General features: G+C 52.4%; 5 protein-coding genes across 5 annotated transcripts; 2 read left to right on the top strand and 3 right to left on the bottom strand.

The window, feature by feature from the left end:
• Positions 1–112: 112 nt before the first annotated feature.
• B0T26DRAFT_349924 (uncharacterized protein) lies at positions 113–3620 on the bottom strand. Its single transcript, XM_060434552.1, has one exon. The coding sequence runs from the start codon at positions 3463–3465 to the stop codon at positions 370–372; it is 3096 nt and encodes a 1031-aa protein (XP_060294297.1). The 5' UTR covers positions 3466–3620; the 3' UTR covers positions 113–369.
• A 3007-nt stretch (positions 3621–6627) lies between these two features.
• On the bottom strand, positions 6628–9809 carry B0T26DRAFT_349898 (muts domain V-domain-containing protein). Its single transcript, XM_060434551.1, has 3 exons — positions 9619–9809; positions 9421–9552; positions 6628–9370 (listed from the first exon to the last, which is right to left on the bottom strand). The coding sequence occupies exons 1-3, from the start codon at positions 9640–9642 to the stop codon at positions 6740–6742; spliced, it is 2787 nt and encodes a 928-aa protein (XP_060294296.1). The 5' UTR covers positions 9643–9809; the 3' UTR covers positions 6628–6739.
• Positions 9810–10091: 282 nt separating this feature from the next.
• On the top strand, positions 10092–11285 carry B0T26DRAFT_741847 (guanine-1-methyltransferase-domain-containing protein; the record flags this gene model as incomplete). The annotated part of the gene is made up of 1 exon (XM_060444020.1): positions 10092–11285. One exon carries the CDS (start codon positions 10092–10094, stop codon positions 11283–11285), a length of 1194 nt encoding a protein of 397 aa, XP_060294295.1.
• A 554-nt stretch (positions 11286–11839) lies between these two features.
• On the bottom strand, positions 11840–13479 carry B0T26DRAFT_650642 (eukaryotic and archaeal DNA primase small subunit; the record flags this gene model as incomplete). Its single annotated transcript, XM_060438198.1, has 4 exons — positions 11840–12455; positions 12512–12958; positions 13009–13206; positions 13268–13479. The coding sequence occupies 4 exons, from the start codon at positions 13477–13479 to the stop codon at positions 11840–11842; spliced, it is 1473 nt and encodes a 490-aa protein (XP_060294294.1).
• A 430-nt stretch (positions 13480–13909) lies between these two features.
• On the top strand, positions 13910–16680 carry B0T26DRAFT_349790 (glycoside hydrolase family 5 protein). Its single transcript, XM_060434550.1, has 3 exons — positions 13910–14513; positions 14581–15834; positions 15898–16680. The coding sequence occupies exons 1-3, from the start codon at positions 14130–14132 to the stop codon at positions 16570–16572; spliced, it is 2313 nt and encodes a 770-aa protein (XP_060294293.1). The 5' UTR covers positions 13910–14129; the 3' UTR covers positions 16573–16680.
• Positions 16681–17265: the final 585 nt, after the last annotated feature.

Raw genomic sequence — 17265 nt, 5'->3', positions numbered from 1 at the left:
AGGCGGTAAGGAAACCGGGAAGGGACTGGGCGGTTTTTACAGTTATGTTTCTGGGCTTGAGGCGTGCATGCGCTTTGCCTGCTCTTTTTGCTGGCTGTACTTGTACTCTCCTTTTTCATCTGCGATTTTATGGAGCTTTGGGGGCCCGAGGTTTGGAAGGCGATGCTAAGTAGAAATAGGGGCGGCGGGGACTCGCGACTGACTTTCTTTAAATTCTGATTTGATTTGATGCCGGCCAATGAATCCATGGCCGATAAGTGCCTAAGCAAGCTATGCGTAAAAGAACGAGGCAAGCTATGTAATGAGGTAGGTTACCTGTTAAAAACGGCATGTACTGAGAGCTTATGAATGCTATGAGCTAGAGGAAAACTAGAGTCTCCTCGCACTCGACCGCGTTGCTCGTCGTTGCCCCTTCTTCGTGTTAGCATCACCAGCAACGAAAAGTCTCGATGGAATGATGTCGTGCATGTCACTGACATCACTGCTGACGATACTCGATGACTCAACGACGTTGTCCCCTTCGTCCTCTCCACCACCACTAGCCTCTGTGATCGCCTGAGCCTTCCGCTTCTTTGCTCCGCCGCCCGTGTCGCTATCATAAGGGGATTCGCCGCGGCGTCTCTTGCCTAACACAACCTCCCCGTTGCGCTTGCCGTATGTTATTTTGGCCGCCTTCGTTCTTCTTTTTATTGGCTGAGGATCGGTGCCAAGATCGATGCTCACTTCCCTCTCAAACTGGTTCTTAGACTCGCCATCCTGGGCGGCGTCGTTAAATAAGTTGGACACCGATTGGGGGCTGGCGTCGTCCCTCATTTCGACGTCTTCTTCATTCGCACTCTCCTCGATCTCCGAGGCAGGGGGCGAGGATCGGACATCCCGGCCCCGTTTGGCATTCCGACGAGTCTCAGCCGGTGGCTTGGCCTGTGGCCGAGTTGATGCTTTTGCTGGAGACCAAGCAGTCTTTTCGCCCTTCTTCGCCTTGCCCTTTACAGGAGTTTCTAGTGGGCCAGAGGATCCAGCCTTATCGCCATCCAAACCCCCGCCGCTTTCGTACAGGGCGCTAAGGTGTGTCGCACACTCAAAAGTTGTTTTCGACCCCGACTCAGGCACCGCTTGTCGCAGCCGTCCCCATGCTACAAGGAGGGCCTGGCGCTCAAACTCGCCTCTGAATGTCTCATCGACAATCTCCTTCCACGGAATCTTGGAGTCCTTGACAACCCCTGAGTCGCGGATGGCATGGAAAAGGTCCAGCTTTTGACGGCGAGTGATCTTCTTAAGATCTCTACGAGCCTTTCCGCTTCGCCAGTTGGTCCCAGACTCAAATCCTGTGATGTTGTTTCCATTGTTTGCGCGCAGTCGTTTCCACTTCTCTCGGCATTGCAGCCGGGTCCTTGTTCGACCCATCGCCTCGCTAATCTTCTGCCAGTTGACCAAGCTAACCGGATCATTCGGCGTCGTAGGGTTGTCAGCCAGATCTTTCTGGATTTGTCTGATTGCTTCATAGACTGCATCTTCCAATCGCTCTTCTTCTTGCTCAGACCAGAAATCTGTCCTGGCGAAGCCATGACAGACAAGATAGTTCCTGTACCGGTCCCTGATATCCAACGGGTAGCGGTTGATCATGGATCCAAGTTTAGTCCACTTTGTCCCGTGAATCTTTATAAGCCCCAGCAGCTCTTCGTCTTGGTCCGGTGTCCAAGTAGCTCGTGCAACAAAATTGTGGAATTGTTGCCTGCACCATTTGATCAACTTCCTCCGTGGCAGTGAAGGACAGGCTCCCATGACACATTCCCACAATTGTTGATGCACCGGTTTATTGCTTGTGGTTGATTTGATATTTGAGTGGATGATGTCATTCATCGCTACCTGTGTCAGACCATTAATGTCACGCACAGCCTCCACAGCGGTAGTAACCCGTGCCGCCTCCGCTGGCGATAGAGCTCCAGACCGAGTCTGAGATTTTTGCTCAGACTGAGTCTGGGGTTTTCGCTCAGATCGAGTCTGGGGTTTTCGCGGGGGGGTATCGACGGTAAGATGAATTCGAGGTTTTTTCGCTCGCGACTTCACAGGCTTGACAATCGCTTCGTCCGGAGGAAGCTCTGCCGACGCGTTCGAGTTCTCTTTATCATCATCACTATCATCACGACAAAAGAATGGAGTTTTGCGCTTTCGCTTAGTTTTTCGCCGAGATCCCGGAGTCTTGGCCGATGACGTAGGAATCTCTTGGTCATCTTCGTGACTTGGTGCAGAAGTTGCCGCAGAAAATAAAGGAATAGTAACAGTAGGTGTATTGGACTGCGCTTCATCCCCCGAGTCCGAATCGTCATTTGCCGAGGTTAGTAACTGGGAAGCTTCTGTGGTCGCAAGCTCCGGAGATGCCTCCATGGGAAGAGGATGATCGCCGTCATCATCGACGTCGTTCAAGTCAACACTCCTGCCTGCATCTGACTTCGAAACACGAGACTCAGTTTCGGCCAGCTCACTCTTTATCTGCTCTTCCTCTTCGACAACTGACGGCACAGACTTCAAGGGCGCTGCCCGTAAGCTGTTTGACGCGGTCTCAATAGGCTGTTCGGGCAAGTCCTGCCTCCGTCGTTGATGTCGTATAGTAAGTGGGGATTCATGAGAACCCCCAGGAGATTCGGGTCCCGAGAAGTTTCCAACATCATGCAACGGTGGCGATGCTCTTCGTTTCTTGCGAGAGCTGGGGTTTTTCTCTGCTCGGTTTTTCTTTCCCAATGATCTGGGATGGCCCGGAGTCTGGTCGGAGTCATGAGTTTGATCGCCCGCGGAGTTCAGAGCCACTTCATAGCCCTGGAGGAGACTCTTTCTTTTCTTCGTTGGAGGACCCAAAAATTGTTGGGCGTCATAGATTGGCTCATCGGCTGAGTCAACAGCCAGCTCCTTGCCCTTCATGCTCCTTTTTCTCTTCTTACGTCCTACAGAGTCCGTAATTAAGGGTGAATCAGGTGGGATTAAAGGTGAATGAGCGGTGATACTGGGTGAACGAGCGGCGACACTGGGTGAACGTGCGGCGATACTGGGTGAACGTGTGGCGATACTGTTGGGAAGGAGAAGAACCCTCTTTTTCTTCCCCTTCTTCTTTCCCGACGTCTCCGGCGGATCCAACGGGCCGTATGGGAAACCGATATCGTCGGCATTTCCGGTCTTGTTGGTTGAGTTGTGAAGCTTTACGGACCATATCTTCTTATGGCTAAGGAGATCAGGCTGGGTGAGAGGGCGAGATTGCTTGCCCAACGATTTGGGAGGCTGGGTTGATGATTCAAACATGTCGGTCGCATTTTGCGTACCACGGTCTCCCAGAACGGGCATGGTGGATGAAAAACGCGGCAGGCCATCCTCGTCTTCTTCGATATTCATCGGGTGGTCATACCGAGGAAGAGGCGAGAGAGAACCCACGCTCCTGCCTGGGGCTTCCGAATCGCTCCTAAATCCGGCGCTCATCGTGTCTGTCGTCAGTGAGATTCGGGTGGCAGGCACACAAAAAGACTACCGGGCCTCGCGATGCGGGGAGCTTGAGGTGGAAAGAACGCGCTAGCTGGTCATGAAGTGAGGCGCCGACGACGCGGCTTTTTCATTCGCGTTTGCGAGAGTTGAGTGACATTGAGGGGTATGCTTCAGGGCGGTTTGATTGGGTAATCCTGGTTAGCTTGCCGGCTCCCACTAGGCGCACGGGTCTGTGCGCTTACATAAGCCTGAAATTCGCTTAGTTACATAATTCTAAAAATGCATCTAACGGAGCCCATTTTTGCGCCGCCTTTTCCCCCACTATAGCCAACGTATCGCCAACACTGCAACCAGCCAGCCATTCAATCAATCCGTACAATATCTGAATAACGCTTCGGACATATCCGAGAGGTCCGTATATGGCCAATTTCATCGCAAGCCGTACAGTGGCTTGGCCGCTTAGCCCGTGTTGCCTGTGTTGCCTCGACGACCTCGAATTCACTGGGCTCTCGCTTCGTACTTGACGCTGGGAGCTTACTAGTCGTAGATTTTGGCTCTATACGATGGGGCTCTAAAAGCTGAAGTAGAGCCCGTCACGTATTAAGCGCCAGTGCGAATGGAAGTCTTCAAGAAGAAGAGGCTCTTGGCGTCCAGTAAGCACATGAACACATGGAAGCCCGTAGATACGTGTAAAAGTACCTGTACAAGTGAGTGGTGGAGGAGGGTCTTTCCACTGTAGTTGCCGCTGCTTCTCGACCTTCCGTAGTGCTTCGTATGAGACCCAGCCCTGTACAGCTTTATATAGAGCTTTATCGAGCTCGAGGGGTATACGGATTTGTTGTTTGGCTTGGTTAGACCGTAATTCAGAGAGTTGGTTGATCAATGCAAGCCGAATTGCCTTCCATGCTTCAAAAAGGTTAAATGTTGACCTCTGGAGGTACGACTTAAGAAGTGCATGGATCCCTTCAACACGAGACGTAGCCGTATTTCCAAAATGAGCTTGTTAGTCGATCCACGCAGAGACAAGCTTTTCTTTGAACGGTAAAAGCCATGTCTCCTTAATATAGCCAATCTGTGCAAGGTTCGTCAAGCCGTACTTGTTTTCGAACTCTTTTAAACGCTCCTCGTAGATCTCTTCAGTTGGCGAGTTAAGGATAGAGAACCAAAAAGCGTAAAACTCCTTCCAATTCTCAGCTTCTGGAAATGCTGGTTGGCACCGCGCAAGAACTGCCTTATTTGCATGCCAGGTACAGAGAGATGTTATTGACGGAAAGAGAGTTGAAGCTGCGTTGATAACTGCCTAGCACCAGTCTGTCAAAATGACTGATGGGAAGACTCTACCACACTGCTCGTATAAGGTCTTCAACCGCTCAAGGGACCATATATAGTCTTCTTCAGTCTCGCCGCTCAAAAATGCAAAGGCAATACAGAAGGAGCGCCCAGTTGCATCAACGCCAATCATATCGAGAAGTGGCACACCGTATTTATTTGTTTTGTATGTGCAGTCGAGAAGGAGGACTTCAGGATACGCTCGAAGGTAGACAAGAGAGTCGGGATGCGCGAAAAGAACTGCCGTTAAATGCCTATCTGGCCCATATTGTACACGGCTCCAAAAGCCTTCTTCCTCAAGCTGATTTGAAAGTGCGTGGATTGGGCTCCGGCCTTGACGAGAGTCCCGGCGGACTTCAGCGATACGGTTGTAGATGTCTTGACGTATTGCTAGAGAACCACTTTGCCGTACAACTGTCTGGATCTCCTTTGGCGCAAGGCCAGCATTTGAAAGTACTGGTAATTGTGATATACCGTTGGAGAGCTGTCGTTGGACAGGGTGTGCAGACGGGTGTAGGCTCGGCTCGTGGTTATGGGTTGCGAAGCGACGATCTTGACGATGCTTTAGAGTCCAGCCTTCGCTAGACTCTTTAGCAAGGACCGAAAAGGAGCAATTCGTCATACGGGTAGTTGTTTTTCTCTGGCGATTGCGTTCTGGTGACGAAGGGGGTCGGCGGCTTCGATCGCATGCGAAAAAATTCGTCAAAAAACCGTTCTTCTCTCGGACAGATCGCTGCGTGATAAAGGCATAGCCTCTTGGCTTTGCATACGAGTTAATTGATTCGTATAAAGCTTGGCGAGACTCGTAAAAGCCCTCGGGGGAGGCAGTCGGCCGCGAAGGTCGCCATAGTAATGTACAGGCGTTGGTGTTGAGAGCTCTTTTTTTTTTGCGCGGGGTAAATGCTGCGTTAGATGCACTTTTAGAATTATGTAACTAAGCGAACTTTAGGCCTATGTAAGCGCACAGACCTGTGAGCCTAGCTTACCCCTGTAATTCGAAATGTGCATCGGCGGGGCCCCCCTAAAAAGTGCTCTATAACCCTAACCCTGTTTTGATTGATTAACTGTGGAACGACCTAAGATGGGAAGTTGCCACGGCAGGCGTTAAGATAGGAGCTGGGAAGCACGTGCCGACTAGCTCCAGCGGCTTGGGATGTGGTCTGTGCGTAGCTCTGACACGTGATCCACAACCTACCTTATTTCCTCGCGCCCCGCACAAGCATTGGAACTTTCTTTCTTTTTTCTTTCCTTAGCTTTAGATTCTACGAATACAGCGACCATATTGCAGCCCTACCTCAATTAGTTGACTGTGCGGTGACAGAAGTGGGTACTACAGGCCTGGCATGGAGTTACCTTCTTAACTTAAGCATAGTTGTAGTAGACTGAGCTTCCTGAGATAGCATTGGAATTCCACGGTTTGAGAAATGCGGGACTCAAGAGATACTAAACGGATATCGAAGTGCGTAAGGTACCCGCACTTCAGACCGCTGTATGTAATTTCGCAGGCAAACGAGCAAGGCTCCTTCCAATCTGGCGAGGCAAAGACAGCACTTCGTTTTCAGGAATTACGAGTGAGAGCAGACGGAATCTTTCGTAATCGGCGCAAAATGACCAAACTAGTACCAATATCCGTATCGATTGTGAATATACTAACATCAAGGCCCACGCATTGCACATGGAATGGTTCAAGTTCCGTCAAAACGTGGCCTCTGAGCTAAGTTGCTCACTGTTGCCATTTTTATTACCGCCTGTAGGTAGGCATGTACATAGGGACGTACTACATGAAGTCGAGTTACTACTTCGTGCCGAGATCCATATCCGGGGACAGCCATGTGTCTTATGTTACAAACCCAACAAGGCCACAAGTAGGAAAAGGAAAAGGAAAACTCCAAGATACGCTCCGTAAAGCCCCATCAAAAAAATCCCTGCTATACGCCGACATCTACAATGCCTTGACACTCTGGAAGAACGGATTGGCCGCAAGTTTCTCGTCTTCGGAAACAAGGGCCCGCATCCTTGCAATCATCTCCTCCTTGCTCATCTGACCGTTTCTGACCTCGTCTTTCCAGCGTATCAACACCTCCTTTAGTAGGGCGCTACCTTCCTCGACGTCCTTTTTGCTGTACTCAACGCCCAGGCCACCAGCATCGTGCTTGCTGGTAAAATCCTCCAGCTCGTCCGCCTTACGTTTGGCCATGCGAACTACCTTGTCCGGGAAACGGACGAGTTCAGCCACGTGGATGCCAAAGCTTTGGTCGCAGATGCCTTCCTCGACCTTGTACAAGAGGGTAACCTCGGGTTTCTCAGGGCTCTTCTCGTTCGCGTGCTGGCCGGTCCCGCTGATGTGCGCCGTTACGTGGAGGTTGCGGACCTGGGGATACTGATCGGCGAGGGCCGTTAGCTCGTGGAAGTGGGTGGCAAACAAGGCAAAACACCCAATCTCCTTGATGATGTACTCGGAGATAGCCCACGCAAGCCCAAACCCGTCGTAGGTTGACGTGCCTCGGCCGAGTTCGTCGATGATAATGAGGCTCTCTGCTGTGGCGGACTTGAGGATGTTGGCTGTTTCAAGCATCTCGGCCATAAAGGTCGACACGCCCTTCAGCTGACTATCGCTGGCACCGACGCGTGCCAGGATGCTGTCGAAGATGGTCAGCTCGGCCGAGCTGCAGGGAACAAAACAGCCAATCTGAGCCATCAACGCAACTACGCCGATCTGTCGGATATAGGTCGACTTGCCGCCCATATTGGGGCCTGTGATTATTAGGAAAGATGACTTGTCGCGGGTGAGCTCAACGTCGTTGGTGATGAATTGAACATCATCCTGCATTTCCATACAGGGATGTCGTGCCTCGGTGAGAACCGTCTTGCCCTCTCCGCGAGGGTGAATCTTTGGCCGAACATAGGAGATGGGCGCATGTACTGAGCAGTGTGCGAATGATACGATCACGTCAAGGTGAGCAAGAACGCCAGCAAGCTTCTCGAGCACGGGGCTGTACGAGGCTGCAACTCCAACAACCTCGGCGACCAAGCTGCTCTGAGTTCTATTATAATTCTGGGACAGCTGGTCAAACTCGCGGCGGAAGCTCTGGAGGTTCTTTGTCGTGAAATAGACGCCGTTCTTCTGTGTCGAACACTCCTGGTACCGGGAATTGTTTCGGATGCAGCCCGCTTCGGTCCTCGTTAGGCGCATGCACCAGCCGTGCACCTTGTGGTTCTCGAGAAAGATTTTCTTGTCTCGTTCCTGGCCCAAGTCGCTCGCGGCATCGGCAAACTCGCCATTCATGTCAGACCGTAGCCTATCGAGCTTTTTCCGTATAATTCGTAGACTGTCGTCAAACTCGGGCTTGATGATGAATTCGTGGTTATCCAAAGCGTCAAGGTCGACAGTCGTTTCCACCATTTCTTGCAGTTTGACGAGGCTGTCGAACAGCTCGCGGAGCTTGTTAGTATATACCGTGTCGAGAGGATCCCGATATGCCTCGTCCATCACTCCCTCGAGTGTTCCAAGAAAACCCGGCAAACGGATGATGACTTGGTAGGCCCTCACAACGTCCTCAAGGTTGGCCTTGTTCCGCTGAAACCGCTTAGCTAGGCGGTATAAGTCGGGAATAGATCTGAGATGCTCTTCTTGCATCGTTTGTCGAAGCTCAGTGTCGTTGATAAACGCCTCGACGAGTTGTTGGCGTTTGTCAATCTCTTCCCGATCCATCAAGGGCTGCTTCAGCCATTGCGAAAGCAGCCTGCTTCCAACAGGGGTCTTGCAGTGATTCAATAGCCCATATAAGCTCATGGTCTTGGAGCCGTCTCTAGCGCTGGGCATTAGATTGAGAGCCTTCAGAGCGGCCGCATCGAGCTTCATGAACTGGGATAGTTCGTGCTGGTACAACTGGTATTGTCCAAAGTTGGAAGGGTCATGGAGCACACCCAGGTACTTGATGAGGGCAGCGGCAGAACCCATCGCGAGCTTCAAGTCAGTCTGCGGAAGCATTGAAGTAGCACGGTCGTCCTTGAGAAGCCTTGTAAGGTCCTGCTCAATATCCTTGGTGCCGAAATCGACGGCTGGTCTCTCTGAAATGGCGACGCCGCAATTGTCCATGATTTGCCTCAGCTTTGTAAGCTCTGGATCCTTATCCTTTTCAGCCTTATCCAGTTGAATCAAACATTCCCTGACCCCGAGCTGGATAAGTAGGGCTTCAAGGTTGGAATATAGATCGTTGTCGAGGAATTCGCTGACACCGAGCTCCCGGACGGTGGCATCTGCGAAGCACACGCCCACTGTCCTGGCTTCAGTAGCCTTGGCCGAGATTTTGACGGCCAAGATAACGGGGGCAGCCTCAAGCTGGCCACCGAGATCGTCTTCGACATCTTGGAGGTTCCCTGGCGAGGCCTGCTTGGCAATTTTCCAGTTCATCCGACCGTTGGGGCTTACCCAGATCTCGACTCGCTTGCCCAGCTTGAACAACGCTTCCCGGAGGAACTGGCGGAAAACGGTCACGGTCATGGTGACCGAAGGCAGGCCAGTGTGGTCGCTTTTACCTAACTGTCGGACTACCGAGGTTGTCTTGTAAACCTGCGTAGTGTATTAGTGGTGTATCCAGGCTAGAGCGCATTGACACAAACCGTTCTCGCAATGAAGTTGGCATCCTCGCCATGTGCCGTATACCAGTCGCCACGGTCAAAGATGCGCACCGTGTCATTGCCGTCGTTGGAAAGGGATTTGAAGAAGCGAATGAACCCATGTTCGTCGTCCACCTATTCATTAAGCTGTCAGCGTAGGCCTCGAAAACGAGAGGCAGACGGAAGAGGGCAAAGCTGTACCTTCAACTCTGGCCTCGAGGACATCCTGGGGAGATATTAATGTTGCCAGCGAGACTGAAAATGCACAGCTATTTCGTAGAGCCTTTGCGCAAGGTGACGATGGGAGACGGAGTGCGGTGGTATGAATGAATGTCCTTCGCTCGATGTGCGACGTGCAAGGAAACACGCCTCCAATTAATTTTTGACGCGTCTCGGCGCGTGTTGCTGGACTTTTGGACAGTGCCCTGCAGTGTGATGTACTGTCTGTATTCCACGGTCAAACCCTTGCAAAATTACGATCCTTGGGTACAAGGGGCGAATATTACAGGGAACCAGGGTATGTATGAAGTCAGTACAGGCTTTGAAAGCTCAGAGCCGAACGTTACAACCCCGCCCTGAAAGCCACTAAGAAAATTACTTGATAGTTGTATAGCCACTTTGCGCTCCTGAACACAATAATGGCGAACCACGATCCCCAGACCGAGCTGAGCAATATGGTAGAACCGGAGGCGCCCGTCTACCAGAAACCCCCTGCCAATGGCAAGCGGAAGGCCGAATCCGAGCTTGAGAGGGTGGACGAATACCTGGCGCTCGCGAATTCACAACAAATCGGATCTGACACGGCAGTCGACGAGCACAATGAAGACGAAGGCCAGCCGGTATCCAAGAACCAGCTAAAGCGTCTTAAGCGGCAGGAAATCTACGAAGAGTACAAAGAGAAGCGCAAGGCAAAGCGCAAAGATAAGCGGCACGAGCGCCAGGCCCGCAAACGCGCCGAACGGGAGGCGAAGATCGCAGCAGCAGAGGCTGCTGGCCTCGACCCAAAGACTGCCCTGCTGCCAACATCGGAACCTTGGAGACCACACCTAGTACCCGTCGCCTTCATTATCGACTGCGATTTCGAAGAGTACATGCGCGACCCCGAAATTGTCTCTCTGGCAAGCCAGATTGTACGATCATACTCGCAGAACCGCCGGGCAAAGTACCAGGCCCACCTGCTTGTCAGCTCTTGGAAGGGCAAGCTGAAGACACGCTTCGAGACTGTTCTCAAGAGCTCACATGAGCATTGGAAGGGTGTTCACATGGTTGAGGGAAACTTCTGCGAGGCTGCAAAAAAGGCGAGCGAATTGATGGCGGCAGGCGATGAACGCGACGCCATTGACCTCCTCCGTCCAAGAGGAAAGGAGGAGAACGACCCGGACCCCAGCCGCGGTTACGAACCCGACTCTTCTTTGCCCGACGTCGAACTCGAGTCTGAAGATGTTGACCCATCTATCGTCTATCTCTCGTCAGAGTCTCCTTACACCCTTGAGAGGCTGGAGGCCAATACCAGCTACGTCATCGGTGGCTTGGTGGATAGAAACCGAGAGAAAGGCCTATGCTATAAGCGAGCCAGGCAGACCAAAGTCCGAACTGCTAAACTGCCAATCGGACAGTTCATGGCAATGCAGAGCCGCTATGTGCTTACCACAAACCAGGTGGTTGAAATCATGGCGAAGTGGCTTGAATGCGGCGACTGGGGCGAGGCCTTCATCAGTGTGATACCAAAACGAAAGGGCGGCACGCTCAAAAGTCACGGCTCAGTGGCGGACCTGGATAGTGCGAATGGCGACATGGAGGACGGCGATGGCAGCTCGCCTCCTCCTTTGGACGAGGGCTTACTCGTTGAACCTGAAGCTTCGTTATGACACAAAACAAGCTAATTTTGACCCCAACCGAATTTGGTTGTTATATTCAATATATCAAGCCAAGCTCAGCTCTGCTAGATAAAGTTTGGTATTTGGTTCTTAACACGGTTTTATGTGGTTTAGCCATGTCTTGAAGACTAACTACTCGTCACGTCTCACAAGAAAGGCGAAAGCGGCAGTCTTGGGGTGCGCCTGGGTGGGATATTGACTTGGGAATCAGGTGTCTCGCAGCCTTGGCTGGGGCACACGGGTTCTGCTGATTCTCGATCGCTGACCTAGTTAGTATCCTTGTCCACCACAATGTCTCGCGTAACGAACGTAAAAGAACCAACGTAAAACTATCGGAACCAGGTGGGTGGTGTCCGCTGCTAGATGGTAGGAAACAATTTTACCTAGAATGTCGTGTCGGTCATCTTTTGCTAGGCTCCCCTAGAATTCATTTCTATACCCACCTTGAGACGCGATGGAGGGCGCTGTAAAGAAGACGACGTAGTATATGTCTAACCCCGTGTCCTTCGCCGTAGTCTACATACGAGCGGACCGACAACATACCCTCAAAATTCTAGCGAATCAGGCTGGTCCTCGTCATGTTCTCGTTTGACCCTGACATCTCGCTCGTCTTTCATGAGCGTCATGACAAATGATCTAAAACAGTCAATGTATGGTTTCAAACTGGTCTTCTCCCAATCCTGTTGGCTTTGTTTGTCTGAATCCTCAGTCCACGCATCTATCTCTCGGATCAAGCTTTGGACAGTGGGAACCCCAAGAGGGTCGAAGTCTTCAAGTGAACGGGTGTCGATGGGTACGCAGACTCGGCCGGTACCCGGGTGGACAACAAACGGACTCTTCAGCAGATGGTTAAGCTTCTTGCTGACTTCGATATCAAGCCTTGGGTATGTATACTCCAGGACGATATCCTGCTTGGCGTCAAGCAAGGCCTTCGAATCAAAGTTCTTGCTGGTGCTAGCCTTTGCAACTGCGTCGATGTCGGCCCACTTTGATGTTGAGGCGCGCTCCGGTGACGAGTCCCACTTCTTACGCAGAGACTCGATCAACTCCTTGTCAGGTAGGAGCTGCAGCAGCTTTTCAGACTGCTCAGGTGACCTCCAAGGATCCTGCGCCTCAAGAACATCGTCTTGGAAGTGGGCTTTGAGAATATCAAGACTGCGCCTGTAGCTTTCCATTAGAATGGCTGGTAGGCGGTAATGTGGCTGACAACAACTTACGTCAGGTGAGGATGAAGCGGCCGCCGGAGATTCACCTTCTTGCCACTCTGGGCGCCGCCGCGCACGACCTCAAGATAGCCTGCAATTACCCTCCTCTTTAAATCATCCATGGTCCTTGCCTTCTTGTCGCAGACCCAGGCGTGGGCACCTCTTCGACCCGAATAGACCCATAGAATGTGTTTGAAGCCGAAATCGTCTCGTAGTGCAACATCGACAACTTTGATGGCCATGGTAATGAACTGCCAGCACTTATTGCAGATGTTGGCCTTGCCACAGCATGTCCGGACATCGTCGTAGTCAGTCAGATCGATATCGAAACACAGTTCTTTGGATAGGGGCCGGAATGCCGCAGAGCCTTGAAACATCTTTCGATCGCGGGGATTAGCCGAGTACACGGGGCCAATTTCGAAGCGAGATGGCATGAGCCTGAGGACATCCTTTCGGAGTCTGGGCACTGTGTCAGCGAATGAAGCTGGCGCGGGAAAAGGCAGACCAACAGATCGGAAGAGGCAAACGCCTGATATCGCAGATAGGCATCGTTACGCAGGGTAAAAGCGAACTCGCGGTGCTTGAAGTCGTCCGTCGGCGTTGGGCTATGGTTGAGCCACTGGAACAAGTAGCGCCACGGGAATAGGCGCTGGTAGAAGCTGCGCATCAGCGCGGGGTCGGAGGCTTTTACAGACGAACCGACTTCACTGAACACCAGTAAGTACATGCATCATGGTAAGGCGATGCATACTTGCGTGATGAGCATACCGTGGGGAGCCTGGGGAGTTGGACTGGTCCCTGTCTACCCGCTCGGGGCGACCAGGGAATTCTTCATCGTCGTCTTCGTCAGAATCCACGCCGGCGAAGATATCCTCAAGCTTCACCTCCGAAACTTCCTTAACTTTTATCTCTGGGGAACCCACGGGCTCGTCCGAAGCGACACCCTCATCTAGGATAGTTGTTGGTGGCGCATTGGCCATATCAACGTCCTCGTCATTAGAAAGTTGGCTGCTGGTGCCGTTTGTTGTCTTGGCTACCTCCACACCCTCCATTGGTGTAGTAGATGAGGGCAACGTCTCCGATGTTGGCGACGCAGGGTGAGACATGTTTGGTGGTTAGAGGTCGATTTCAGATGATCATGGGCACGTTTTCATGAGACCGCGGGGAACAGGTGATGATATCCATTGAGGACGCGACGGTGTGGTTCCTTCAAACGCGACACACGTAAATCACCAGCCCACGCGACAAATGTCGGCCCCGCCTTGAAATGCCTGGGTGGTGGTACAGACCGTACATAACATTACCGCAATTCTGTATACATCGGTACGGTACGGTACTCCGTATTCGTACTTCGTTCCTTAAGGTGCCTTACCAACACTAACACCCTGCCCCGCCTCAGGCAACATTCAAGTCCAAAGTCCAGGGGCTCGGAACCTTGCCTTGCTTGGCCTGAGCTTTTATCATCCAATAACGTCATTGGACCTGCGGCCGCTAGAAGAAGGGTTGGGACGAGGTACCTAGGGTCACAGCCCAGAACATCCACTGCCCGAGATTCTAGCCAGCAAGCAAACAACGCATCGTTCAACCTCATCGAGGCTCCAACTTTGAAGGGCACTTGCAGCAAGAGGTGATGGCTGGGTTCCGGCTTACCATTGAGGACGGCAAGTTCCGCGACGCTCACGGTCGGCAGGTGATCCTCAGAGGCATCAACGTCGCAGGCGATGCCAAATACCCCAACCAACCCGACCAGCCATCACATATTCCCGACAACTTCTTTGACGGCGACAATGTGAAATTCACCGGCAAGCCTTTCCCCAAGGACGAGGCTCACCTGCACTTCTCGCGTCTGAAACGGTGTGGCTACAACACGATCCGCTACGTCTTCACATGGGAAGCCATCGAGGCTGCGGGACCCGGCATCTACGACGAAGAATGGATCCAACACACGATCGACGTGCTCCGCGCGGCCAAGGAATACGGCTTCTATGTTTTCATGGATCCCCATCAAGATGTCGTGCGTAGTCTCATCCCACTTGTCTCAAGGTCGCCGCGCAGTGCTAAACTAACGCCGCATGTTGCAGTGGTCCCGATTCTCGGGTGGCTCTGGGGCGCCGATGTGGACGCTTTACGCAGCCGGCCTCAACCCGCAGAGCTTTGCAGCCACCGAGGCTGCCATTGTCCACAACACTTACCCTGAGCCTGACGGCTTCCCCAAGATGATCTGGTCTACCAACTACTTCCGGCTCGCTGCTGCCACCATGTTCACCCTCTTCTTTGCCGGTCGGGTCTTTGCGCCAAAGTGCATCATCGATCAGGTGAATATACAGGATTATCTTCAAGATCATTTTTTCAACGCTTGTGCCCACCTTGCTAGGCGTATACACGATGCTGGCGGTATCGAGGACGAGGCCGTATTTGGTTGGGAGAGTCTAAACGAGCCAAACAAGGGCATGGTTGGCTACCACGACATCAGTGTCATCCCGAAAGAGCAGGCCTTGAAAAAGGGATCATGTCCGACCATATGGCAGACCATCCTCACCGGGTCAGGGCGAGCTGTCGAGGTTGACACGTGGGACATGGGCGGGCTCGGTCCATACAAGGTTGGGCGGTCGCTGATCGACCCTCATGGGGAGATCGCATGGTTGCCAGCTGGCTATGACGAGTCCAGGTATAGCTACGTGAGGGACCCCGGGTGGAAGCTAGGTGAGTGCATATGGGCTCAACATGGAGTATGGGATCCATCCAGCGATACCTTGTTGAAAAAGGACTACTTCGGAAAGCATCCGGTTACGGGAGACGTGATCAACTACACCTACTTCGCCGACAAATATTTCATGGACTTTTTCCGCAAATACCGGGATACGGTTCGTACACACCACAAAGACGCCATTATCCTTCTCCAGGGCCCTACAATGGAGCTGCCGCCAGATATTAAAGGGACGCCAGATGGCGACGACCCCCTGCTTGTGTATGCGCCGCATTGGTACGATGGCATCACGCTCATGACCAAAAAGTGGAACCGCACTTTTAACGTGGACGTTTTGGGAGTGCTCAGAGGGAGATACTGGCACCCCAGCCTTGCCATAAGAATTGGAGAGACGGCCATCAGAAACTGCTTTAGAGACCAACACGCGGCCATGAGGAAGGAAGGACTCGAATACTTGGGTAATCACCCGTGCGTGATGACCGAGTTTGGAATTCCATACGACATGGACGACCAGCACGCATATAAGACTGGCGACTACACAAGCCAGTCGGCCGCCATGGATGCCAACCACTACGGAGTTGAGAGCGCTGGACTCGAAGGTTACACGTTGTGGTTGTATATGGCAAAGGTATGTTTGAGGCCGGGCTGCAAGGCTGTATTGAATCATGCGTTGACCAATCTTTTCTTTTAGAACGATCACGACAGAGGCGACCAATGGAACGGCGAAGACCTCTCCATCTTCTCCATTGATGACAAGCTTCTTCCGGTCTCTCCAATACCCAGCACGCCGGATCTCAACCAGTCGACCTCCAGCTTGCTTAGACCTCCGGCCACTGCCTCATCTAGCCAGAAGAAAGAGCTTGATAATGATGGAAATGTCACGCCAGTTAATATCAAGCGCACTCTTACCAATCCCTCGATCTCATCCGAGGCCGCTTCACGCCAGCCTGAACTGACTGCCTCTCCAGGGTACCGCGCTGCAGAGGCATATGTGCGAGCCGCTCCCATCGCCGCAGCAGGGCTCATAAAGAACTACGTCTTTGACCTCACCCGATGCCAGTTTTCCATGACAATCCAAGCACCCAAAGTAGCGGCGACGGAAAGTCCAACAGTCATATTCCTTCCAGACTACCACTTCACTAAGGATGCATGCTCGGTAGAGGCGAGCTCTGGCAAGTGGGAAATAAGTAGCGACGAGGAAGAAACTGCCCTAATCCAGCGTCTGCGTTGGTGGCATGGAGAGGGTGAGCAGACGATCAAGATCACGGGACTGGTCCGAAAATACAATGGCAGCCAGGCTTCCGACGACCCTGGGTACTACGAACAATGCAACCGAGGGACGTGGAGCAGCTGTACAATCATGTAAACATTGTGGAGGTGGAGAGATCAGTCGACGACGGCGGTATCGTATGTATCATTTTCCAGCATCGTCAGGGCGTGGCAGCTGCTTTTGACAGGCCGACAAACATTGGGTTATGTTTTACGAGCTAGCGCATACACTGGGGCAATTATGGATTAAATCCTTACTTTGTATGTGGCAGGATTTTGAGAAACTTATAGGTAAGAGCTTGAACACTCCGCATGCCGATCTCCGACATGTATATGGGTGCCGGAAATATTGGCGAAACTGCGTATATCCTGTTATTATTGTTCCACGGAGTCCTGGATAGTTCTACGGAGAAAGTTAGGTCGGTCGGGAGGTACGAACCCTGTCGAAGGGTGTCATTCGAAGCCGAAATTCTTCCTCTGATAGGCTCGTTCTAGCGCTTCGGCTCCCGTTGTGGTTGGGCAGGGACGGCAAGGTTTACCTGGCTGCCCCGCCCCGCTCACGCCTCAGCCCCATTCGCCAGCCCTCACCCACCTTTGGGGGGCAACCTGGAAGGAAGGTGTTGTCGCCTAGAGAGAGACAGCGACAAAGACCGCTTCAAACTTATTGGGGGACTCGAGACTCCAGCCCGGCGAGAGCGAAAGGCGCTCGATATCTTCGACGCCTTTCCGGTGGCCTTGACTTTCTGCGACCTGCTCCCATAATGTAACTCGTCATTTAATCGCTGTCTCC

This window comes from Lasiosphaeria miniovina, assembly GCF_030549165.1.
Source record: "Lasiosphaeria miniovina strain SMH2392-1A chromosome Unknown B0T26scaffold_5, whole genome shotgun sequence".
NCBI lineage: Eukaryota > Fungi > Ascomycota > Sordariomycetes > Sordariales > Lasiosphaeriaceae > Lasiosphaeria > Lasiosphaeria miniovina.
Note: the sequence above shows the minus strand (reverse complement) of the source record. Positions and strands in the feature narration are given on the sequence as shown.

Bases quoted from the DNA above. Each gene is read 5' to 3' on its own strand.
- B0T26DRAFT_349790 (XM_060434550.1), top strand. From the start codon at position 14,130: ATGGCTGGGTTCCGGCTTACCATTGAGGACGGCAAGTTCCGCGACGCT. The intron at 14,514-14,580 runs GTGCGTAGTCTC...CGCATGTTGCAG, and splicing joins TGGATCCCCATCAAGATGTC to TGGTCCCGATTCTCGGGTGG. The intron at 15,835-15,897 runs GTATGTTTGAGG...CTTTTCTTTTAG, and splicing joins TGTGGTTGTATATGGCAAAG to AACGATCACGACAGAGGCGA.
- B0T26DRAFT_349924 (XM_060434552.1), bottom strand. From the start codon at position 3,465: ATGAGCGCCGGATTTAGGAGCGATTCGGAAGCCCCAGGCAGGAGCGTG.
- B0T26DRAFT_349898 (XM_060434551.1), bottom strand. From the start codon at position 9,642: ATGTCCTCGAGGCCAGAGTTGAAG. The intron at 9,553-9,618 runs GTACAGCTTTGC...CTTAATGAATAG, and splicing joins CCTCGAGGCCAGAGTTGAAG to GTGGACGACGAACATGGGTT. The intron at 9,371-9,420 runs GTTTGTGTCAAT...TACACTACGCAG, and splicing joins CCAACTTCATTGCGAGAACG to GTTTACAAGACAACCTCGGT.